Below are 26,308 nucleotides of genomic sequence, written 5' to 3' on the forward strand. Positions count from 1 at the left end.
AGCTTTTCCATTAGCAGTGAGAAGTGTGGTGTTGCTCTTTCCTCTATTGCAGCATCTCCAGTTTAGAGTACATTAAGCAAATGTAAAGGAAAGCGATTCAGTATCAGGCTATGGCTGTGTAGAGAGAGTCAAATTTTACTGCAGTACTGATTGATTTACTTTCACCTACCCTTAAGGCTTTTGGTGAAGGGACTTGTCCTTGTCCAGTCAATATATTGCCATTTATAAACGAACATTTCACGTTCACAATCCTTCTCATCACTGTTTAGATCAAGTGTAAGAACTAGCTCTGGCCTGTCCTCAGCATTCTTTATAACATGTCTCTGATACATCCTGGTGGCTGTTTGTTTTCAGATCAGGTTCTGTCTTCCTCTCTGAAAACATCAACAAATATTAACAATGAAAACACATTTAATCAAAGAGACTGCTTCATGCTGAAATCAGTGAGGAGATTAATCTCATGACACCACCTGTCATTGGTTTGGCTCTGAAAATGTGCAGAAGAATGCAGAGAATGGTGCTGCTGTGTGATGAGGCTCGGATGGAGACACCTTCAATGGCCGGCTCTGCTGATGGGCAGTGACTGGCTGAGGAGCCACTAGGCCCTGATGTTGAGGCCCTGTCTTGCCCTTCAGCGTGGCTCTCTGACCCTGCTGCTGCACTTCCTTCCTCTCTTACACTGCCACTGTCATCAGACCTCACTCTGTCTCTCTCATACAACCCAATGTGCCCACTGACAGCACACTAAAGGCTCTGACATATTCACAAGACGTGGACATTTCAGGTTCACTTGTGTTAAATTTGAACACCGTTCCAAGCTATTATTCCTCCTGTGTATGTCAGAGGTATGCAGACTCTCAAAGTTAAATATATTGTATTTTGCAAATTAAAAAGGGAAACCATGTGCATTTACATGTATGAATGATTATTTATTCCTTTTAAAATAGAATAGCTGTCAAAAACATTAGAGCAGTATCAAGGGCCACTTACTTTTCACATACTTCAACCTGTATTACTTGTAATACTGCTGGTCTTGTATTTCTGACAGGCAGCATTTCTGAGTCCAGTAAAAGTGTTCTGTCAGTATTCCAGATGGTATAGACACTCTCAAGACTCATCATGGAAATTAAAATAATAAGAACAATTGTAAAAAAATGCTTGTGCATGGAAAACCTTAGAGAGAGAGGAAGGAAAAGGAGAAGGTGATGACACACATATAGATCAAAGGATATTTTTTTTAGGGTAACCAACAATATTAATAAGAGTATTTGGAAGAGATAGATATGATAAATATGGCAAATGTGTATTACAAAGCCTACATCACATTAATTTTAAGTACAGTTTTTAAAATCACTGAACAGAACAGGTATTACGGTATAAACGTTTATCAACCTTCTAATCTATATCCTTCTGGAGCGGTCTTATGTAAATAAAATTGCCCAATCATGACACTCGCTTGAGAGGTACTCAGGGGAGTAGCCTTCATTTGGACTTCATCTGTAAAATTTAGAAGATGATCTGAAAACTCCTGCAGAGTGCAGTATTGGTCTGAAACAAAGACAAGAGACAATATCATGAGCAATCTTAATTTTTGATTTGGGGGCGGGTAATAAAATTGACAATGTATATTTTTTAATATTCCTGTTTCTATTTCATCACTCAGCTACACTAATGTATGGCGAGTGAAACAGTGTGTGTAAGGTTAAGGGAGAATTTAAAAAGCAATGATAAAAGCAGAAAATACCAGCAACGTAGATTTACAGTATTTGTGCACCCTCATTGGTGCTAAAGAAGGGCAAGTGCGTATATGGGGGGGAATTTAAATTCTAATGTAGAATTACATAGACATTTTACATATTGCATGTTCATTTGAATTTTGCCTGCAACATGCTTCCATAGTGAGTGTGCACTATACACTAGCTTCTTCATTAGACTCAGAAAGAACAAAGAAAAAGAGGCACACTGAATCCTGCGCAAATAACAGAAGTTGCATGACTGACTGTTTCCAGAAATATTCCGGTGTGTGACCCAACAACCAGAACATCGTTTGAAGAATAGCTTGGTGGGAGGTTTATTTATCTACGAAAAACGGCCATGTCCACTTGCATTGGATAGGAAGGGGGAATGCTGGAACATCTCTGGGCTCATGATTTACATGCTGAAAGGCAAGAAGCACAAAAGGGTGAAAAGAAAAGCAAGGACTTGCAAAGCACACAAATAATGTACTATCAGGGCGGGGCAAATCAGGGACAAAGAGGAAGAGGGAAAAGTCAAAATGGAGGGCAGAGATGACGGGGTACCCCAAACGCAGTGATCTGTTATGAGTGTTATGACTCACCATAACTTTCTGACCCAGCCTATGCTTACTGTGTGAACTGGTAACGTGATTGTGGCTATGAATGACTGTTACATAATGACTATTGTACCTTATCAGAGTGCCACCGACCAGGACACATTGCGAGAAACTGCCAGAATAAACTAGAATCAGGACAATGGTCAACGCCATCAGCCCAAGATGTCACGGTCACACAACCTGGGGGGCCAGGGCCATATCACACATAGGAAAAGGCAGAGGTTGAAGAAGATCACACAGCACACGCGCATACTCATGTGAGCATGGGAACCGCTTCTCACATAAACCAGCTAGGTTGCATTGTATGGCATTACATTCTGACACAGGCAGAGATCCAGCATTCGAGAAGGCTTGGGATAGCCCCTCTTGTACAGAAGCCACTGAGGGAGTAAGTGATTTGCATGTGTCACCGGTATCAGCTGAAATTATTGCTGCTGCAACTGAGGCACTTAGCTTGCGTTAGCCTCGTAGCCTTTTCCCCTCTGACTGTTCGTGTACCGCATGCAGTGCACTCGATTCTTCTGCAGGCACAAACTGCACATCTCACCCCCGCATGCACCTTACATTATAGCAATGTTTTGACTAATGTGCCTCAAGTCACTTTGAAACGTTGTTCTGTCCTTAACCCTGCCACTCTGCTCCCCACAGCTGACGATGGTGAACCTCATTCCTGTGAGGCTCTGATTGATGCTTACACTAAGCCCCATCTTCACCTTTCTGATGTGCCCTTGCCTAATTCTGACATGATACTTTTTTTCAGCTCATTGCAATCCCACCACGGGATCCCCCTTGTTTCCTGTGCTGTATTTAGTTATTTCTCCCCAACAGAGAGCGCTCATTTATCCTCTCACCTCTCCGCACAGGCTGCGGAACTCTTTGCTCCCTCCCGAGCTTGCCTTATGGCAGAAGGAAAATCCCTCACTGTATACATTGATTCTCGCGACGCTTTAGGTGTGTGTCATTATTTTGGAGTGTCATGACTCTTAGGCAGCAATGTAATTTTCTTACTTCCACAGGAAAACCCATCTCTCACGCCGAGTTAGTCTGAAACCTGCTCTCAGCCCTTCTGAAACCCTCTTTGATTACAAATGTCAGGCTCACACCTCCTCCACTGATTTTGTTTCCCTAGGTAATGCTCATGCTGATCTTAACTTCTTAATCCTCCCGTGTTGGTAATGTCCTTGGCGCCTGTAAATGATCTCAACCTTTTTTCAGTACAGGATATACAGGTTTTCTGGTACTCTGTGGACCCCTGTGAAATCTGGACGTGGGCCTGCCATTGCTCAAAGACTCCTTCTGGTTTATGGACTGATTCACAACAGTGCCCCGCTCTGCCCAGGTTGGCTTTTCCCTTTCTGGCGTAACTGTCACATTCCTCCGATCATGTGTCAAAAAAGGGGGATGGATTGACTACATAAACCGTTATTATTATGCTCCCAGATTTTCGACTTATGCACAAAATTTAGGCGAAAAATGCATTATACGTCTCACCAACAATGTTGGAAGAGGGACAGTAATGCCCCAATCTGCTCACCTGAGACCAGAAGGACCCTTTGAGCATTTAATGATGGATTTTATTGAATTAACCCCATGCCAGAGTTACAAATATTGTCTTGTTGTTGTAGATATGTTCTCCATATAGGTTGAATGTTGTCCTTATAAACAGGCTACTGTCATTACTGAGAGACATTATTCCTAGATGGGGACTTCCATCTAAACTGTCTAGTGATAATGGGACTCACTTATTAATATGGTAGTTCAGCATCTGTCTGCAGATCGATGTGTGGACTCATTGTGCTTACCACCCTGCGAGTGGAGGCGCTGTAGAAAGGGCCAACGGGACGCTAAAGAATAAACTCACAGTGTTGATGGCAGAAAGCGGAATGTCCTCTCATGATTTTCACAGGGTGACCGATGTGGATGGTGAACGCACCGTTTCCCCAGAATAGATAAACTCTGCAAGGATGTGAAGAAGCTATGGGAGATTACTGTATGGCATTAAACAATCTGTTGAAAGGTATTTATGCAGAACCCAAGGCGGTGTTACCTGAACCCTGGACAGATGCCCAGCGCGGGTTGCAGCCTGGAGATTGGGTGGTGATAAAGGACCTCAGATGAAAACATTGGCACCAACCCCGCTGGACAGGACTGTGTCAGGTGCTGTTGGCTACTCCAACGCCGCTGAAAGTCACCGGATGATTTGTGGGTACACGCCTCTCGCTGCTGAAAGGTCACCATCCCTGAGGATCAATCGAGATGAAGACCCTAACAAGGACTACAGGAGGGGTCCTGGGCTTAATAGCTCCAGCTCTGTTCCTGTTCCCCGTAGTCCCACAGCAGGACTTAAAAGGACAGCCGCTCCCCACCATCCTTGGAACATGCTCATCACTCACACCACGGCCATAACACTTATATGATGTTGGCTCTTGAAGCTGCTAGAGCCGGCAACACAAGCTCCTGATGAGTATGTGTTCACATGCCCCGCTCCTCTACAGTGGGGCTTCCAATGACTGCTTTACCGTTCAATATGTCCAATATGATGGGATTACATTGGTGGTTTAAAGGAGGAGTTGGGAAAATACCACTTGCGCAGCAGATTCGACCCCACCGATCTGTTCTTGTATTAATAATACCCTGGCATGCTGCTCCTCCGGACACTTGAACGAAACCCATTTTACAGGATTTTTCCACGTCAATATAAACAGATCCACCAGCCACCATTTATGGAGCATCGCGTAGTTCTGGCAGGCCACGAGAGTCAAGCGCTCCGGCTGAATCAGCTGATGGCTCAGCTGAGTGATGTTCGCCTATCACAGTACATTCACTAACAGGGCGGTCTACTTAAACAGCCTCCCTCTACTCATTCGGCTGCTCCTCCTGCATGCAAGCGCTGCACGTTGTTTCGTAAATCGGCACTTCTTCCTGCAATCCAGCTACGGCATGCTGCCAGTGTAAACCATGTCTGCTTGCTACATGTTAGCTGCCAGTCTAAGCTCACAGCCTAGGCACTATGAGGAAGATATTCCAGATATCGAGGATACCAGTGCACTGTCTTCACTGCTAGCTTGCCAGGGAGCTTCATTCAAGGAGCGCTGCTTTGCGGCAGCCGCCGCCCCTCCATGGAGGACGCCATGTTCAAGCCTGGAAGCTGCTGCCACGTCCATATCTGCTAGCTGCAGATTCTTGCCGGGTAATGTCATCAACCTTATTTAAATTCTGCTGAGATCTGAGTCTAGCGGTAAACACATAATATATAGTGTTGCCAACTATTTCTATGGAAAGTAGCTATGGCCTCCTCTAAAAGTCGCTAAATTGACAACACCGAATATACGCATTCGATTGCGGGGACGTCTCACAGAGGGGCTGGTTTCACGAATATCGCAAGTCTTTCGCTAAAAGCAGAAACGTTCCAACATATGCGGGCACAAGTTAATGGCATGCCTATTGTCGAGTTTCTCACTACCAGAGTCAACGCTAGATGCTGTCACTGCTAAAGAATCCCTGGCGTGAATGCTTTCGGCTACCTTCCGGAACGCAGTAGAATTGGGTCATACGCTACATCCCCTACTTGATCAGAGCGGGGTCTTCCAATCAATCGTTTACGCGAATTTGGGATTCGTGCACGTAAATCTAAGCAGAAATGTCTGAATTGGGAAAACGCCAAAGTTCTCACGCTTGGCTGAGATGGAAAAGTAGGCGTATCGATAAAGAATCTTTGTTCATTGTGAACGGCTAATGGATTAAGGGCAGTCGCTACCACGCAGCTACTAGATAGCCCCTATGCCTACTTCCTGGTGTAAACAGTTATTTCGGAAGGATTGGGCTGCGAGATGGCAGTTAAACTCTGGCTGTTATAGGTTTGGCAGATTGAACATGGGCGGCAGGGCGTGTTGCAAAGAGCAGAGATGCAGAGTCGTCTAAATTGTTCAAAACTGCATTCTACCCTTCACTGAATCGCTACACTACAAGGAGTGTTAGACTGTTACCGGCAAGTAGGCTACAGCTAATGTTGTAAAAATGCAAACCAGCTTCGGCTTTCAACTTCAGAAACAGAAAGTTTTCTCCACTGATTCACGATTTGCACTTAAAAAGCCAGTTCCCTATCGGGACCCAATCATCGCGACAGAAAAATGAAAACATTAAATTCATATTGGTGTTGAATCTAAGAGGATACAATTTGGTTGGCTATCTAATTTAGCTGTCAGATCACGATGCTGAAAGTTTAGGGATTGCTAATGTCCATTGTAATGAGACAAATTAGGCTTAACGTTGTCTCGTCCAACTGGTTCTCTCAAGGCTGTTGCAAGACGTGAATGCGTTCGTTCCGCATTCATAAATGTATCGTTGTATTCCATGACACTTAAACGGGCGTTTAGGCTTATCACAGCGAAGAAGGGATTTCATGTAGCCTTCTCCACGTCACTGCTCTGACCTCTTCACCGTGCATGTGATCAGGCATGTGACCACATGACTGAGCACATATGTTGAGGAAAAATTATACCTCCTGCTACGGACATGCTCCACATAGCCTAGGTATTGGCCTCGCCGTCTCTACAATTGCATGCTTACGCGAATGGCGTTGCGCGTCATTCATTGCATCTGCTCCCGGTTATGGCTGGTTCCAGGCAGATTTGCAGCATCTGCTTTCATAACTTTGTCATAGTTTCTTTAATCGTACATTGCATTTTCGTCTAAATAGAGTGCAATACGATGGATAAAAAAAAAATTAAAAAAAATTCCTCTCCTAATATACTCATTCGTTAAGAATATTAGTAATGCAATGTGGCGCTTTAAAGCAGCCCACTGTGCCCAACTGTTAAATAATATTTAAATAGTGACGTATTGAGAAATAATTCTTCGAACCCTGCTTCAATGCCCGCCCTCGCCCGGAGTGGCCCTTATGTCAGCGAATTAAGCGAAACTCAAAAACACGATCGCCAATCGTCTCGGCTTTCGGGACCAGGCTATGCATCTTTTCCAGCGTATCCATTTGGCAGGAGTCGCTTCCGACAGCGCAACGCAAGATTAGCCTCATCGTGACGCCTGATGGGCAGAAGCAGTAATATGTTCATCCAATCTCTGCATAATGCATTTCCCCACAATTTTTAAAAGATGCATAGACTCTTCAGCCTCATATAACTCCGTTCACAACTTGTCTCTCTTTTAAGGCATTTCCGTATGCTTCATGGTTCTTTATATGATCTCACCATTTATGCTTAAATTAGCTATATTTTGTATACACCTCAAGCATTTAATCTGAGAAAATGAAGGAACTCGTGTCATTATTGCATACTAGCACTGTTTTCCATCCTCTCCTCCATGACCCGGTACCTGTGGTGGCGCCCCCATGCGAGCCCTGAGGAGCCTTCATTGGGAAATGCCATGACGAACTCTGGTTGCCGTCCGCCTTCGTCTCATTGGCAATGTGGTCCCCATTCCGGAGTTCTACACCACCACTCCTGCTCCAGTGCGGCAACGACAGCAGTGATGGTTCCCGGCATACTCAGTGAAGCTACGGGGCTTTGGACACGTACTTCTTCATCCGTTGGCATTGACATAATTTCCGTTCAAAAGCTATGAGCTTCGCAGTATAGGAGCACGGCTGCTACTGTCTACTGGCAAGTACCGGTGTCGCAGCCGCCAATGTTTTCTCATAATCAGTTTCCTGCTGCTGCTAGTGCTGCTGCTACTGCTACTGTTGCTGCTGCTAGTGCTGCTGCTGGGTGCTACTGTTTCTGCTGCTGCTGCTACTGCTGCTGGGTGCTACTGCTGCTGCTGCGTTACTGCTGATGTTACTGCTACTGTGTTGCTGCTGCTGATGCTACTGCTCCTGCTGTTTATTGCTGCTGCTGCTGCTGCTACTACTACTGAACGAGGATTCATTACACTAATATGAGTAGTATATTTCCCTCTAATTGGTTTAAATCTCTGTGCTGGGGGGAAATACCAACAAGCTGTCGGTACACATAGCCTAATAATATTTGGTGATTAGTTTGAATGGCCGTGGGCTTACGAGGTAGCTAAGCCACTGACTGACATGCTTGTCACAATCAACAACCTGAGCCGACCAGAGGAGGATGGGTTTCCCCCTTGAGCCTGGTTCCTTCCGAGGTTTCTTCCTATCCGCCACAGGGAGTTTTCCTTGCCACTGTCGCCTTAGGCTTGCTCCTGTGAGGGTTCAGGCCAGGGTTGTGCTTTGTGTGATTGATAGAAGCCAAGGCCATACACGTAGACATAGCCTTCAACATTACAAATAGTATTTTCCCCTGGTTTAATTTTACTCTTGCTTCAGGGGAAAGGCCAAAAAAAAAAAAAAAAAACACATAGCCACTGACCCACAATGTTAGAACAGCCTCGAGCTGACCGGATGAAGGGCCATTTCGGTAGCCGAATGGCGTTTCACATAGTACTTAGTCTCCGGCTGAAGTGATGACTAACGTCGGCGTATGGTTGTTTTGGGGGTTTTTGCTGCTGCCCCCTCCTGGTCTTGTCCATGCATGCTTGTATGGATGGCAATGAGTGCGGATTAATTTACACTGATGCAGGTAGTAGCATATTTCCCCCGGTTTAGTTTAAATCTCGGCGCTCGAGGGGAAATACCGACAAGCTGTCGGTACACATAGCCCAATATTACATCTCACATAGTATGTTCCCCTGGTTTATTAATTAATAATTCATCTAACTATTGGCCTCAGGGGAACGTCCAACATACTGTTGGTACACAGAACCACTGATCCATGTAAAAAAATAGACGGCCTCAAGCCGAAGGGCTTGACTGGACGAAGGGCTTCCTCCAGGTGATCGTACACATAGTCATCACGTCATCGTTGAACACGTGCTTCACATCACTGCTCTTACTGCTGCTGCGCTATGGCTCCTACGCTGCTGCGTTACTGCCACCGCGCTCCTGCTGCTGCTACCACTGGCTCCTCCGGTAGGCCTATGCAACGAGTGAGGATTCATTTACACTGACGTAATCGGTAGTATATTTCCCCCGGTTAGTTCAAATCTCGGCGCTCGAGGGGAAATACCGACAAGCTGTCGGTACACATAGCCTAATATCATGCCACACATAGTATGTTCCTCTGGTTTATTAATTAATAATACATCTAATTATTGGCCTCAGGGGAATGTCCAACATGCTGTTGGTACACATAACCACTGATCCACGTAAAAAATAGACGGCCTCAAGCCGAAAGGCTCGGCTGGACACACAGTCATCACATCAGCCGGAGACACTTATTAATTATTAGTCTGGCTTTTCTTTTTTGGAACCCATTTTAAGTTAATCTTCACCCTCTGTAAATAAAACCCTTTTGACTTTCCTATATTCTGCTCTTTAGAAATAAGACAAGACCAATACACTGCCTTTTGCATGATTTTGGTTGCATTTTAAGTTTGCACGTCGGCATATGGTTGTTTTGGGGTTTGGCTGCTGGCCTCCCGGCCTTATCCACGCGGGCTGCGTGGTTGGCGGGAGAGCTCCAGAACAGAGCCATACCGCCAAACATAACTGTATTGCCTTTATTGTCAATAAAGTTCTACTTTGATGACAGTGGTCCTGACAGAAATAATGTTAACTGGGTAAATAAATGGAACCTACTGCTTAAATCATACCAGGGAAAAACAATATAATGTGATATAGTACATGTATTGAAACTGCTGTATGGGCCCAAACAAAAGCACAGGCAAACATATTGTAATAGGCAATAGATACTCTGTTCCTGTATGGAACCATACACAGGACGATCTGCCAAATGTATCATGGTGGGTGTGTGGAGATAAAGCTTGCCTTGGTTGCCTGAGCCATGGTGTTTGTTATTTTGCATGTGCTCTTCCTCATGTAACAGTGCATACAAAGTGCTCATTCCGGGGAAATCGTTGGCAAAAAATGTGGAATTACTGAAACTGAGCGATTCTTAGCTATAGCAATTCCAATGTATGGTATGGGGAAATTAGCCAGGGAGATGATAAATATGGCAAGTACCGTGAAAAAGCTTTATCTAATGTTTCTGTTGAATTAATGCCACTACAGCCAATGGCTATGAAAAACCGAATGGCTCTAGATATGGGCTTAGCCGAAAAGGGTGGTGTGAGTGCTATGGTGGGACAAGCCTGCTGTACATATGCGCCTAACAACAGCATAACTATTAATAATCTAGACAAACATATTAGAGCAGGAGGAGCGCAATTTCATAATTACCACAATCTTGGATCTTGGGGAGCTATAGTAAAATGGTTATTACCTTTATTCGTTGTTTTAATACTATGCCTTATTTGATTAATTTGCATATGCACCTGTATGAAATGCTTGATTAAGCATTCCGCTTGCACAACAAGAAAAAAGGATGATGATGATGATGATGATGAAGAATGCATTGGTGTTATTTTAGAAATGTAATTTGCAAATGAAGAAACTGTAGTGTGAAATGAGAGGGTTAAGAGCCTGCCTAAAATTGGTAATTGTGGCCTACAAGGAAAAGAAATAGAAAGAGTGTATGTCTAACACTGAAATTTTCGATAATTTGTGTTGTTTCAAAAGTAACAAAAGGGTTGAGAGTGGGAGAAAATGTTCTGGGCCACTTTTTTTATCTGTTTAAATATGCTTGGCTATTGAGAATGTAATAAGTTGCTGACTCTCACAAGCTGAAAGTAGAAGGCTGCCCGACTCCCTCAGACGAGGGAGGGTAGAACATGGATGGACAGGAAAGGATGAGATTGCCACATGTTACATAGAGGAACTTGCCATTTACTGATAAGAAGGGAATGTCTCTTCCCCTCCTAGCATGGTGTGAAAGAGGAGCAAAGGAAATGGGAAGTACTGGAGCCTTAACTGTAACATTGCACACAAAGACTGTCTCACTCATGTACATAAGCTTTGCTGAAGTTAGTTGAGATTCTTTCCGAGCTCCTATGAAGAGGTGTTTGAACTGTTTCTCCTATTTGATCCAATATAATAAAGAGTGATTCTGTGTGACACTCTGAGGTACAGTCTCTCTTCCTTTAGTATCTGTGAGATTTCCATGACACTTGTACTGAAAAGGTAATGATTAATTTGTTCTGTGTATTTTTGGTTGAATAAAAGTTAACACCCAGAGAGGCGTGTTAACTGCTAAAAAACAGTAACGTTTACTTGACGTTGTTTGGGAACAACTTTTGAAAACGTTGTCTCTGCGACATCCAGTATTTAATTGTTGTTTCCTGATCTAGTTTCACACTGCTGTGGTTATGAATTCCAAATTACGGTTACAGTTCAGTGCAGGTGCCACCATACCCATGAGCCATAGTCTCTGACCATACTGCCAAACTGCATGTACTTAGAGAATAGAGCGCACACTCCTATAATGAGTTCTGTTTGTGCAGAAAGCACATGCAGAACTCATTATAAATTAACACAAATACAAATCAAATTTTACATTCACCCTTCAATGAATTTTAGTTACAAATCTCAACTGAAAGATATGAATGGTTTTGGCAGCTATCTGACGGTGCGCTCAGCGAGTTGCAGGAAGTCCATTCATTCTCAATGTAGCTGAGCGACGCCCAGCAACAGGAGCAACTGGGCAACTGAGCAACCAAAGTTGCCTGAAAAATGTTGTCCACAGTTCACCTTTTCACAGGCATGACCCGTCAACAGCCAATCAGACTTTTGGGCTTCCTATTTCTCTAACCAATAAGATACCATTTTGCAAATTGTTGTTTGGCTCAGTGAGGAAAAATGGACAAACAACTTATTATGGTACAATGGCAACCGGTGTTATACAGCGTTTTTTTTAAAAGAGTACAGGGATAAGAGTCTGAAAATTATGCCTGGACGGCAGTTTCATAATATAATGTCTATAATGAATTGCATTAATGTGTGAAGCTGTATGATTCCCAGTCTTCTCAGAGTCTTATAATGTGTGAAGCTGTATAATTCCCACAGTCTTATAATGTGTGAAGCGTATGATTCCCAGAGTCTTATAATGTGTGAAGCTGTATGATTCCAGTTTTTGCAGAGTCTTATAATGTGTGAAGCTGTATGATTCCCAGAGTCTTATAATGTGTGAAGCTGTATGATTCCCAGAGTCTTATAATGTGTGAAGCTGTATGATTCCCAGAGTCTTATAATGTGTGAAGCTGTATGATTCCCAGAGTCTTATAATGTGTGAAGCTGTATGATTCCAGTCTTTGCAGAGTCTTATAATGTGTGCACCTCTAGGACTAAAAACCCATGCCTTATGACAGATTGTTGTTAAAGTTGTGAGAGTGCGCCTGACTTCAGTTATCCTTGTATTGGAGACATAAGTTCCTCTGAATAAGTCTGCTAAATGCCCAAAAGTTTTATAAACTGCAATGTAAAATTAATTTGGGTGCATGTGTGAGTAAATAGAAAGGAAGATCTACCCTCTTAGCAGTTGGCATCCGTGGCTCTTATAGAAACTGAGGGAAGCTTGTTCAAACCGAATGGCTGCTATGCTTTCGCAAACAATACAAGGGGAAGAAGTGCCACCGTTCGGAGTGCAGTGTCCACTGCAGGTTTCTATTATCTCAGTCTCATTTCAGCCAGAACAGGACTGTGTCAGTCTGTGGGATCAGCTTTTTCCAGATGCTGTACAGCTGCACTGAGCTCTAAATCATCTGGATGGCTCATCCTGTTCATGGAGCCAAGGGCGTCCAGCCATCCGCATGTCATAAAGATGGGAGAACCTGCCTAACAACTACTTAACAAATTATGTATTTAAGAAACAATTCAAGCATTAAATCAAATCCTTTGACCAAAACTGAAAATACAACCAAATTCATGCAAAAGGCAGTGTATTAGTCTTACTTCTGAAGAGCAGAATGTAGGAAAGTCAAAAGGGTTTTATTTACAGAAGGTGGAGATTAACTCAAACGGTTTCCAAAAAAGAAAAGCCAGACACAGCAGGTTTTGGAAAGGGGGATGATGGCTGCGTTTTGGAAAGCCAGTAGATAAAAGAATAGGTGAATGTTCTAATGAGATCTCATCTACTGATCGCATTAATGCAAGCTAAGCCAGGTCTAATCAGCTCCAGGTCCTGCGGGCCACACTGTCTGCAAGTATTTCCTCTAGCCATGCACTACAGCACCAGATTTCCCTAATTATTTCACCTCCTTGGTTCCGGTGCTGTAGTACGTGGAGCAAATACCTGCAGACACTGTAGCCCACGGGACTACAGTGTAGAGTAGCACTGAGCTGAGCAGGACAACCACAGAATGAAAATCGCCTAAAAACAAGCCTGCAGTTTTAAGCAAGTATACAAAATTGATGTTCACATCCGTTTCAAAGTCATGAAATGTTTCACGGTTCTAAAGTGCCTGAGGTTCTGCTGCACTGGGGGGTGGGTATTGACTTTATGGTGGGCATTGACTGGGGGTGGGCATTGGCTGGGAGGCAGGCATTGGCTGGTGGATGGGCATTGGCTGGTGGGTGGGCATTGATTGGGGGGGCGGGCATTGACTGGAGGGGTGGACATTGACTTGGGGGCGGGCATTGGCTGGTGGATAGACATTGGCTGGTGGATGGGCATTGGCTGGTGGGTGGGCATTGATTGGGGGGGCGGGCATTGACTGGAGGGGTGGGCATTGGCTGGGGGGCGGGCATTGGCAGAATGCAGGTAGGGTTGGCGATTTGAGTGACGCGTGTCCGTCTGTCCATCGTGCTGCTTGACAGGTCTCTGCTCCAGCGGCTTCAGAAGCTCCAGGTTCTGGTGGCTGGGAAGGTGCCTCAGTCATGCAAGATGGCCTCCTCTCAGACTGGCACCTGTCTGATGGTAAGCAGCCATCCAGAGCTTTCTGCTGTGTGCAATGAGACAGACTCGCTAACACACAGACACACACACTCCTGCACATCCTCCCTGTATACATGTGCAAATACCCACATACACACACCCTCACACTGCTGCACATCATCTCTGTATACATGTGCAAATACCTGCATACACATACCCTCACACTGCTGCACATCCTCTCTCTCTCTCACACACACACATACACACACATCACACATATACATTTGCAAATAGTCACATCTGAAACCTTTGATACAGGGCCAACTCATCAAACTCAGATGTGAAATAAAATATTAGTGGGCTCATTATTTCCATTTTGCTTGGCTGTCAGCATGAGGACATGCTGTGACTGTGTACTGCGTACTGTGGCCATGGGAACAGTGCCATCTATAGGCTTTCCTGCGATATGCCTTCAGCCTGAATCTCCCTGTATATGTTCATCCCTGCCAGGTGGTGGCGCTGTGTTTCTTGCTGGTGATCGGCTCCATTATGCCCTGTCTGCCCGAGTTCTCCTCTGTGACCCACACAGTGAAATCCTCCCCACTTCTGTTGGCTGAAGTCTACACCGCCACTCAAAGTATGTCTGTGCTTCACGGCTCACAGCCCACAGGGCCTGCATTCTGTCTCCAACAGTGGGCCCATCTGCATGTGTCTGGCTGAATTAGGCCCTGCATGTCTGGCCGAATCAGACCCTACATGTCTGGCTGAATCAGGCCCTGTGTGTCTGGCTAAATTAGGCCCTGCATGTCTGGCTGAATCAGGCCCTGCGTGTCTGGCTGAATCAGACCCTACATGTCTGGCTGAATCACACCCTGCATGTCTGGCTGAATCAGGCCCTGTGTGTCTGGCTGAATTAGGCCCTGTGTGTCTGGCTGAATTAGGCCCTGCATGTCTGGCTGAATCAGGCCCTGCATGTCTGGCTGAATCATACCCTACATGTCTGGCTGAATCAGGCCCTGTGTGTCTGGCTGAATCAGGCCCTGGACCATTTTTCATATTCATGTGTTTGAAATATGTATTTACATATATCCATTTGGCATAATTCTCTGTGCCACCTGCAAGGCAAGATACATCTCCATCAATTTGATTACAGTTATAGGTACATGGACTATAGGGAATGGCATGGTTTGATTATAGTTATAGGTACATGGACTGAAGGGATTGGCATGGTTTGTTTATAGTTATAGGTACATGGACTGTAGGGATTGGCATGGTTTGATTATAGTTATAGGTACATGGACTGAAGGGATTGGCATGGTTTGATTATAGTTATAGGTACATGGACTGAAGGGATTGGCATGGTTTGATTATAGCTATAGGTACATGGACTGAAGGGATTGGCATGGTTTGATTATAGTTATAGGAAACACGGACTGTAGGGATTGGCATGGTTTGATTATAGTTATAGGTACATGGACTGTAGGGGTTGGCATGGTTTGATTATAGCTATAGGTACATGGACTGTAGGGATTGGCATGGGTTTGAGCACTACTCTAATTTACTGCTGTGGCCATTAGCAGTTGTGTTTATCCAGAGTGACACACAGTGCAAATGCAAGTGCAAACACCAGGGTTGGGTGCAGTAGTTCCCTAGAGGGGGATGTTAATCCCAAGAAAGGCAGCAAGTGTAGGAAGTGTACAGTGGAATGCAAAGGCGTTCACCCCCAGCCATGTTGTTTAAACAATCAAATTCATATAGAGAAGCCAATAGAGCCCTTTGCCAACAGTATATTATAGTGAAACTGTACAAAGTGGGCAGCCTCAGAGTGTATGACTGAACTAACACAGGAAGTGTTGTGATAATCAATTGAAGCTTTTGGGGTATATTCCTGCTTCGTATTTTCCTAGAGGTTCCATTTGTGTCCAAGTCTGTGTTGGTCATAATGGTTTAACTTTTTCAGATGAAAAAAAGGTTTTAAGGTATTAAGGTTCTCTGTCCAATAAATTCAGCATTATTGATGTACATTCCCCCCAGTAGCCTAATGCAGCTATCGTCGCTAAGAATGAGAGTCCATTCCAATGTCATTCACATTTAGAGTTTTTTACATGCGGAAATGAAAATGACTGAGCTGCATTTAACTCCCCCTGTTGATGATGTTTTGTCACTGCAGTTCGCTCTCGTACCCTCCTCTTCTACAACGAGGGCTCCCGGCTTGAGGAGAGCTATGGAAGGTTCCTGAAGGTGGAGGATGACAGCAACCTCTCGGAGGGCCAGCCGGACCAGGACACCCCATCGGAACACGAAGCCGGAAAGTACCTGAGCCGGACCCATGCAGATTCCCAGGACTACAAGAAGACTGGAGTGGAGCTCCCGCACGAGAAGAAACAGTATCACAAGAGGTGAGGCCAGGGCCCATATTCATAAAGCATCTGAGTGCTGATCTAGGATTAGCTTTGGCCTGTCCTTATCCGGACCCTGTGCATTATGCCCTAAAAGGTTGAATTTATCCAAGATCAGGGTCAGAGTAGGAGGTGTTGATCTCAGAATAGGAGGTGCTGATCTCAGAGCAGGAGGTGCTGATCTCAGAGTAGGAGGTGCGGATCTCAAAGTAGGAGGTGCTGATCTGAGAGCAGGAGGTGCTGATCTCAATAGGACATGCAGATCTCAGAATAGGAGGTACTGATCTCAGAGCAGGAGGTGCGGATCTCAAAATAGGAGGTGATGATCTCAGTGTAGGAGGTGCAGATCTCAGAGAAGGAGGTGCGGATCTCAAAGTAGGATGTGCTGATCTCAAAGTAGGAGGTGCTGATCTCAGAGTAGGAGGTGCTGATCTCAGAGCAGGAGGTGTTGATATCAGAGTAGGAGGTGCTAATCTCAGAAATGAGAAATTAAGAAATTGGATGCTCTGATCCATAGTAACTTTTCTTTTTAAACAGGGAAATAAGACTCTTGCTCTGATAAAGGTCTTTGACTGAAAGCTCAGCAGTAGCTCTTTCAATAAACAATATACGTGAAATTTGCAATGGAGAAAATGTATGGACGTTGTTCTTCATTTTAAACATATTCTTTTTACCTCCAGCACTTTTCCTGAACTTGTGTGAGTGCGCAGTTTGGCCTCTTTATCTTTAAATAGGGAAACTGGACTATCAAGCTGACATCCAAAAAAATACTCTTTTCATTTGCATAACTGCATCAGTTCCAAAAAGTGCTCAAGTGCAAAACAGAAGTGAAAAGAGAGGCCGGGTGCCCTACCTCAGACATGAGATGGCGTGCAGGTTCTGCTTTTCACCGCCAGTCTTACCTTTTTGAACTGATGGACCCGTTGTAACCCGGTGCTTATATTAGTGCGGGTTGAAGTCTTTTTGAAGTCTTTTTCTACAGAGTTTTTAATAATATGGCGTTGTTGTCCTTCCAGTCATATCCATGCATCACAGCCTCCACTGTGACCTAACCCTAACCCTCACAATCACATTGTCTGTTCAGGAGAGCGCAGACCAGCGTTTGCTTTTCTCCAAACCTCACCATGCCAGGCAGATGCTTCTCATCACACTGCAGGTTACAAGCAGGGCTCTAAACAGGCATGATCCAGAGGAACACGTGCCAGGTTAAAACTTGCAGGGCCCCGGTCGACCAGCAGAGGTCAGTGGCGAACAATCAGATGCTTTAATCCCAGCCAGCTGAAGCCTCCCATCTCTGTACTGACATGGTCCAGATTCGATACCAGAATGCAGGGCCCATCCACACACTGAAATGGAGCCTTAACAGATACCTGACCGTGAGTTCTATCCTCACACTGGAACGGTGCCTTAACAGATACCACACCATGAGGCCCATCCACACAATGGAACACAGCCTTAACAGATACCAGATCATGGGGCCCCATCTACACACTGGAACAGAGCCTTAACAAATACCAGCCCATGGGGCCCATCCACACACTGGAACATAGCCTGAACAGATACCAGACCATGGGGCCCATCCACACACTGGAACAGAGCCTTAACAGATACCAGACCATGGGGCCCATCCACACACTGGAACAAAGCCTTAACAGATACCATACAATGGGGCCCATCAACACACTGAAACATAACCTGAACAGATACCAGACCATGGGGCTCATCCACACACTGGAACATAGCCTGAACAGATACCAGACTGTGGAGCCCATTCACACACTGGATTCATTGGGTACTGAAACATGGTACTACTATAACACCGGTTCCAATACGCTCAGTACTTACCGGACCGAATCGCAACACAGATTTGAGTGCCTCATTTTGGTGCCACACGCCTTCACCAGCTAACGTTACACTTGCTCTGATGACTCAATCAGTGACTGCAGGTACCGTTAGCAAGCCGGCTAAAGTTAAACTCAGCCCAAAGTTTAACATGAATGGGAGGTTTCATTCAGCCAGGATTATGTGCCTCGTTGTGCATTAGCGCCCTCCGCTGGTCGATCAGGAGCCCGCGGTCCGCCTGTTTTGCTGCAGCATGGTAAGAAGTGGGGGCTGGCACCACGTGCTTCAGAGGAGGGGGGCCACATGCTCGTCTGCGCTCTGCTGAATCCACTGTGGCAGTGAGCTGAGACGAATACATTTGGGCTTTCTCAACTGGGGGAAGAAGCATAATAAACTAAAATAACAGTTTGATTTGCCGACATGTTTCACCAGTAAAGTGGCCTTTTAAACCCCACAGTATTACCCTTAGAAATACATCAGGATGGGAGATCTGAGTCAAAGCTGAGAGGCAGCTGTTGGTGCTCCAGCCCGGAGGGAGGTCTTACAGGCGTCACTGTTGGGTCACACCCTGGCTAACGGGCCGTTTCTCTGCTCTTCCACAGAGGGGGGAGTCCTGACGGCGGCGCAGAGTTCTTCTAACCCCCTGCGGAGTGGAACCGCCGCGCATTTGCACAGTCTACCGCGGAACCCTGTTCCCGCCGGGCGTCCACGGCAACCCCTTGTGTGCCCCGCTCCCCCAACTCCTACCTACAATCCCCCTAACAAGGAGATAGAGAACTGGAGATGTGAGACAGAGAGGTGAAGAGATGGAAAAGCAGAATGGGAGGAGGAGAAATATCCTTACATGCTACTCCAAGCAAAACCCCAAAAATGTTATTTTTTTAGTTTCTCCTGCTGAGGGCCGAGGTTGGGAGACGGGCCTGCTGAATCTGTAACAACACCAGTGCCTGTCTGAGCTCCGAGTGGGAGCACGTGGGCGGGACTCCTCCACACTGAAGAGACGCCACTGACAGGGCCGGCCGCCACAAGCAGAGAACGCCCAAAATACGGCGGGGGAACGATGGCGATGAGGGAACTCCGGATGAAGGGGAGGAGGACTCATCCCCTTATCTCCCAGAAACAAATCTCGACCAGGTGCCTGCTTGTTCTCTGAGTGGCTGAAGAGCAGCCTGCCAGGCTTTTTCCCGCCTTCTCTGCTTTGAGCAGGCTCTGTTACATGAACTCGCTCCTGCAGAGTGCTGTGGGATCTTCAGATGCGGCCGCTTACGGGCAGTAGGTCTGCGGCTAGACATGGCATTAATGCAGTAATTATGCAGTTCAGTAATGTTGCAGAGGTCAGGCCTGTTCTTTTCTACTTTCTCCAATCATGAAATGGAAAGCTATTGGATTTAATTACCCAAAAGACTGTTCTCAATACAGTCTTAGTTGGATTTAATTACCTAAAAGACTGTTCTCAATACGGTCTTAGTTGGATTTAATTGCATACAGGACTGTTCTCAATACTATTGTAGTTGGATTTAAATACCAAAAGACTGTTCTCAGTACAGTCTTAATTGAATTTAATTACCTAAAAGTGGTGCATTTGTAAGTAATTATGGTCCATTAAGAGACTATAATGCAAATTGTGAACATCTGTTCCTTTGGAATGTTTCAGGTTTTCAATAGTTGGTGATTTGGCAAATGACAATCAAGAAATAGATTATCATTTTTTAAATAAAGACCTTTTACTGACAAAATATTCACAATGAAATTAATAGATTTATATATATTTATTAATAGAAAATATGATATTAATAGGAGGATAGCTTACAGGTGGCTATTCTGAGAAACTCTCCCTAACCTTTTCATGCTGGTGCCAAATCTGGCCAATTCTTACCCATTAAAGGGGTGTTCTATTTCAGGCTGTCTAACTCCAGAATTGAGAATCACAGAGACTTGGCTTAAATGAAGCAAGGCACTTTTTACATTTACGAGCAGAAATGAAGAGTCACAAATGCAATTATCTGAGCGATGCAAAAATGATGTTGTTCTCCTTTAGTTTTTAAATACTGAGAGATCACACATGTACAGCATAGCATGTCCTGAATTATAAACTCCTTGAGAGCAAGTATGCAAAATCTGAGGGTGACATGCAAAACAACTAAAGATATAATAAGCAAAGAGTAAGCAATGTACCCTAGTGTTCCTTAGTGTCTCCAAATCTATCTAAAATGTCTAAATTGTGCATTGCTGTAAATCATAACCTCATATATTTCACTACAAATAAACTGTTTTGACTCATGAAACTTACCTTTGCATTATTTTAGAATGATAATGAGAATATCTTCATCAGTACAGAGTTGTAAGATGTTTAGGGGTCTAAAAACCCATCCAAAACCTTTGCAAAAAATGATTTTCATCCATTATGACAGGTTAAGATGAAACATTGATATGACATTTAAAAATGATGTGAAAAAACATTGTGATGCACAGTGGTACACATACCTAAATATGTAATCATTCACTCCAGTATGTTTTTTGTACACTACAATATGTAATATTTTGTTGCATGGGGATGAGACAGCATTTTACAGATGTCATATCACTTCAAGGGATATTTTACATTCATCTAGCACATATCAGCACACAGTACATTTTAATGAGTATATTCTATACCATTTCCATCCCATACTAACAGATAGGGCTGTTAGTTAGCCCCCAATACAAATGTGGAGTGTGCATGTGTCCACGTGGATTTCCTCCAACAGTCCAAAGACATGCTGGTAGGTTAATTGGGAACTCTAAATTGCCCATAAGTGTGAGTGTGAGAGTCATTGGTGAGTGAATGATGTGTGTGCCCTGCGATGGATTGGCGCCCTGTCCAGGGTCTGTTCCTGCCTCTTGCCCAATGCACGCTGGGATAGGCTCCAGCACCCCCAGCGACCCTGCCCAGGATAAGTGGGTATAGATAATGGATGGATGGATTATTAGGAAAGGCTAACAGTTGTCTGTTACAACCAATGCAAATATAACAATATCAAAAGCATAAATAACAGAAATGTTACAAGCAGTAATTCAGACGTGTTCACATACTGTATATCCTAGTTAGACTGAATACTTCCTGTCCTTCTGATCCACCCCCAGAGGATTTGCTTTAGCCATGCTGATCAGTCAGCAAAATTAGTAAAATATTATGAAAAGACCAATTATGCCTCATCGAGTGCTCGTATATAAATGCGTAATGTGACTTGAATGCACAATGCTGTGCTGAAGCAACCACTCCTGCAGATACACAGGGCTCTCACGCTTTTTAATAAAATTAAAATGAAGCATGCCATATACCGTTCAAAAGTTTGACCTGTCCTCTACACGATAAAAGTATCAATTAAATCAGAACAAACTGAAAGTTACAACGGTGTAAAATATGAGTGTAAAACATCCACTTCTGTGTATGACACTAAATTTAGACTGCAGGTCAATATAAAGTGATTCACACACAAAGTTATTTTAACAAGTTATTTTTTATGATTTATTAAATATGTATACTACATCACAGGAACAGCAGCATTAACAGGGACAGAACATAATGACTATCAAGAATTAGTGTGACAATGACAAGAAATCAGCACTGACAGAATATCAGTGCTAAAATGAAAAGCATATAAAATTAAGTAGCATTCCAAATAATTACAATTAAAAGCAAGCCTCTGACACCATATTAAAGTGACGGTTAATCCCAACAGCATTCTGTGAAAGCAATACTAATAAACATAATTGGTTTTACTGTTGCCAAATAGTAACCCAGGAGCCAGTGACTTGCAGGGCACTGTACACCGGATTCCAGAGCACAGAAATCAAGTCAAACCAGTCAAAGGGAAGTTCAATCAAGACACGTTGATGCAAAGGGCCAATTTCTCCTGGAGAGCAGTTTCCCAGCATATAACACCCCCGTGGCTCTATCAAGGGATATATACACTGCTGCTTGAAAGTTTGTGAACCCTGAAGGGATGGTCATTATTTTTGTGTAAAATGTTTAAATAAACTTATAAAATCTTTATCTAAACCCCAATTTGTAATAAAGTTTTTCCAAATAAAGGACGCAAACAAAAAAAGCCAAAACAATATATTATTTTCATTGTTTATATAACAAAAGCGTTTTGTTTAACAAAAACGCAAATTTCATGTGTGCAAAATTATGAACCCCTTAATAGTCAGTCAATGGCATGTGGTGCCTCCATTAGCTGTGATAACTTGGACTAATGGTCTCCTGTAGCCACTAATCAGTGTCTGACATCTGTTTTGAAGAATTTTTGCCCACTCCTTATAGAATTCTGCCAACTGAATGAGGTTTGAGGGGTGTCTGGTATGAACTGCCAGCATCAGGTCCTGCCACAGCATCTCAGCCGAATTTAGGTCAGGACTTTGACTTGGTCAATCCAAAACTAAAAAATCATTCTGTGGTAGATGTACTTGAATGCTTTGGGTCGTTGTCTTGTATGAAGACACATTTTCAGCCCAGCTTTAGCTCCTTGACTAATGGCAAGACATTCTGTTCAAGAATCTCCTGGTATGCTTCAGAATTCATGGTTCCGTTAATGATGTGGAGTCGTCCAGGTCCAGAGGAGGAAAAGCAGCCCCAGAGTCTGACGTCCCCACTACCATGCTTGACTGTTGGGATAAGGTTCTTTTGGTGGTAGGCAGTGCCAAGTTTTCACCAAACATAACAATTTTTATTGTGACCTGTGTCATCTGTCCAGAGAATCGACTTCCAGAAACCTTCAGGTTTGTCTAGGTGGCCTCTGGCAAAGTTAAAACGGGCAGTTTGGTTCCTTTTTGACAGCAGAGGCTTCTTCCATCCCATCCCATTTTGATTCAGCGTTCTTCTTATTGTTGAAACATGCACAGTTATATGAGATGCCGCAAGGGAGGTCCGCAGATCTCTAGATGTTATGTTTGGGTTGGCTTTTACCTGATTCATTATTTTTATTGTGGCTTTTGGGGATATTTTAGAAGGGCATCCACTTCTAGTCTGAGGTGCTGTCATGTTAAATGCTCTCCATTTGTAAATGCTTCGCCTCACAGTGGACTGATGGAGCTCAAATCTTTTTTAGATGATTTTATAGCCTTCCCCAGACTGATGTGCTCTCACTGCCCTCTTCCTGAGACTCCTCTGAGATCTTTCCTCTCAGCATGGTGTGTGTTGCATTCAGATGTATGGGTTACACCAAACTGACTAAGTTTTTTACCTCTATTCATCAGAGTCCCACCCAAACTTTTTCCTGAAGACCTCTCCTTTGATTGGATCATTTGATGCACAATTATTTACCTACCTGATTCTACTTGATGCAACCAATCAATTTAGGGTTCACTTATTTTTGCACTAATTCCTTTTTCATTTTGATTTTCTACTACACTCATGATTTCCTCTCAACCAAAATATGGAATTGGTAAATATAAACCTGTTATGTCAGATAAAAAGAAACTGGTTCTGATTAAATAAAGATTTCATGGTAAAAACAAAAAAAAAATCTATAATTGCACAAGGGGTTCACATACTTTCAAGCAGCACTGTATAGTATACAGGAAATACCCAATAGAGGCCAGAGAAGAGAGTCTCCTTATCTCGAGGCACCAATAGCAGAATGCCAGCCAATGGACAGTCTCACTATCTGGCAACCCCTAATGCCAGAATACAAAGCCAGTGGAGTCTCACTATCTAGCAATCTGTAATTGGGATGGCAAGTATGCCATCCCGCCAAGTTACGCCTTGGCGGGGGCATGCCCCATACCTATACAGCACCAAGAGTTTGGCACTTTTCAGGGCTCCCCACAAAAATAACCACAACAGCCACAGACACTCAGCCCTTAAAAACATTAAATTCTGTACATTCTGACCCCATTTAAACAGACAGATTTCATAAACAACTTCACATGTCCACACAATAAAGCCCCAAACTAAGGGATTTTGCATTTTCCACTTCCATTATTATTTTTCCTGCCGCCTAACCCACAAACTGTCTCCCCATTGGACATTTTACCGACACCAGCCAATCCTTCACCCACAGAAGCCAATCAAAAACTTGCATGCACATGCAAAATACCCATACCTTTTTAGTCTGAAACATTTCCAGTCTATACAGTTAGTCAGTTTGTGGCTTAGTCGTAAGTCTCACTGTCTACGAATCATGAAGTCGCCAGTTCAAACCCAGCCAGAAGCAAGTTCTTTAATCTGCTTTTTTGCTCACTAATAATTCTCTATTACTTCTCAACAATTTGCCTTTGCACCACATCTACCCACCGTTCACCGAACGTATACACTGCATTATGATGTACCGTCTGCACGTTCACTTAACCGGCTACAATATCGCCAGGCCATATGGATTCAACCGAAGCTCGGCTGTGCTTACTGGCCTGTGTTCTTCTTTAAAACCACGGACAGGTTTGCTAATGATATTTCACGCATTGCATAGCTATGTCATGGTGCTGCACTAACAAAGTCACAGACTGGTAAACCTCCTCCTTGCCCTCAGGCAGATATTTTCATATTTTATACTAACGTTTTCTTACGCTTATATTTGCTTTACCAAAACTCACTCACGGCCATTCATTTCATAATGGCAAATGTATTCATTTTATTAAATAGTTACACCAGTTCACCACTGTGCCATTTCTACCAACTATATTTCTTCACTTGGCTACTGTACAAAACATTCTTATCAGCAAACGCCATGTTTTTACATTCATGTTACCTCACCCTGTTCTCTATCTAGCCACATACAAACGATTACTATGTATGTATGGTCTGCAACTCCCCATTAAAACATTACATTTAAAATCATGACTCACTCATAATTATAACTACTAGTACTGAACATGGGAAACGTACATCAGTGCAAAATATTTCCTATGCATTATCACACGTTACTTTACCCACCACTTTAACGTCTGATTGTTATGTTCTGAGTAAGGACCCACACGCAGACCAGGGAAATCCAAAAAAACGTTGTCTTTAATCAGTCCGAGGTTCGAAGCCAGGTAATCAGAGAGAGGACGGTGCCGAATCGAGTTTCCAAAAGAATAGTGAAAAGACAGGCAAAAAATCAAAAACCAGGAGATCAGAATGGCGAAGGTACAAAGGGACAGGCAAAAGAGAAGTCAAGGCAAAGCGAAGGTCGAACCAGAAGCAAACAAAACCAAAAGGGGCAGGCAAACTCGAAGTCGGGCAAAGGGGTGTCGCAGGAATCTCGATAGACAAAGGCTTACAAATAATCGGCACAATGAATACGATCAACGTTCTGACTCTGAGCTGTTCTTCTTCTTCCGTGTTGTTTAACGGCAGCTTGCATCCTTGAAAGTTGCATTACTGCCACCTTTCGGAGTAAGTTACCTCCTACAGCTTATTGCCTGTCACACTTTTATTATCAGTCCCGTTCCACGAAGGTAGTTGATAAAACATCTCCTCCCCTGCCCACTAGCACCACACTCCAGTACATCCCTCAATCCTGCTCCTGTTATCCCCAATCTTCCCATCTCCTCCATCATATCCTTCCTTTCCGACCTATATTTACTGCAGTTAATGATAATGTGTTCTGAGGTTTCTGGTACCCGACAGATTTCACAAAGACCGGTTGGATGTTTACCTATAAGATGAAGCGTGCTGCGTAAATTGCTGTGTCCTATTCTTAATCTTGATATTACAACCTCCTCTCTTCTGTTTCCTCCCTCTTTCTTACACTGCCTACTCTATTTTGTATCAGATGTAAATGTCTCCCCTTCTCTCCTGATCCCAGTGCTGCTGCCATTCTTTATTGATATTTCCCCACACAATGCCCTTTCCTCTGACTTTGATAACTTGATATTAATTTCAACACTTCCCTTTTGACTGCTTCTTTGCCAACATATCTGCTCTCTCGTTTCCCGGGATATCTGAATGTGCTGGGACCCACATGAATGTAACATTTTTCCCTTGCCTAACCACTCTTGGATTGGCGAACAAGATTTCA

General features: G+C 43.9%; 2 protein-coding genes across 6 annotated transcripts in view; both read left to right on the forward strand.

Moving 5' to 3' along the window:
- The window catches only part of LOC135242401 (NACHT, LRR and PYD domains-containing protein 12-like), a 505,695-nt gene that overhangs the window by 328,479 nt on the left and 150,908 nt on the right, over positions 1 to 26,308 (forward strand). The gene's annotated exons all lie outside the window — the stretch shown is intronic.
- On the forward strand, positions 14,607 to 16,512 carry LOC135242439 (cyclic AMP-responsive element-binding protein 3-like protein 1). The gene is made up of 2 exons (XM_064313523.1): positions 14,607 to 14,722; positions 16,256 to 16,512. The coding sequence occupies exons 1-2, from the start codon at positions 14,635 to 14,637 to the stop codon at positions 16,486 to 16,488; spliced, it is 321 nt and encodes a 106-aa protein (XP_064169593.1). The 5' UTR covers positions 14,607 to 14,634; the 3' UTR covers positions 16,489 to 16,512.

This window comes from Anguilla rostrata, chromosome 16, assembly GCF_018555375.3.
Source record: "Anguilla rostrata isolate EN2019 chromosome 16, ASM1855537v3, whole genome shotgun sequence".
NCBI lineage: Eukaryota > Metazoa > Chordata > Actinopteri > Anguilliformes > Anguillidae > Anguilla > Anguilla rostrata.

What these genes read in the sequence shown, in the direction of transcription:
- LOC135242439 (XM_064313523.1), top strand. Translation starts at nt 14,635, where the DNA reads ATGCCCTGTCTGCCCGAGTTCTCCTCTGTGACCCACACAGTGAAATCC. An exon ending in AGTCTACACCGCCACTCAAA is followed by an intron (nt 14,723 to 16,255) that starts GTATGTCTGTGC and finishes TTGTCACTGCAG; the next exon opens with TTCGCTCTCGTACCCTCCTC.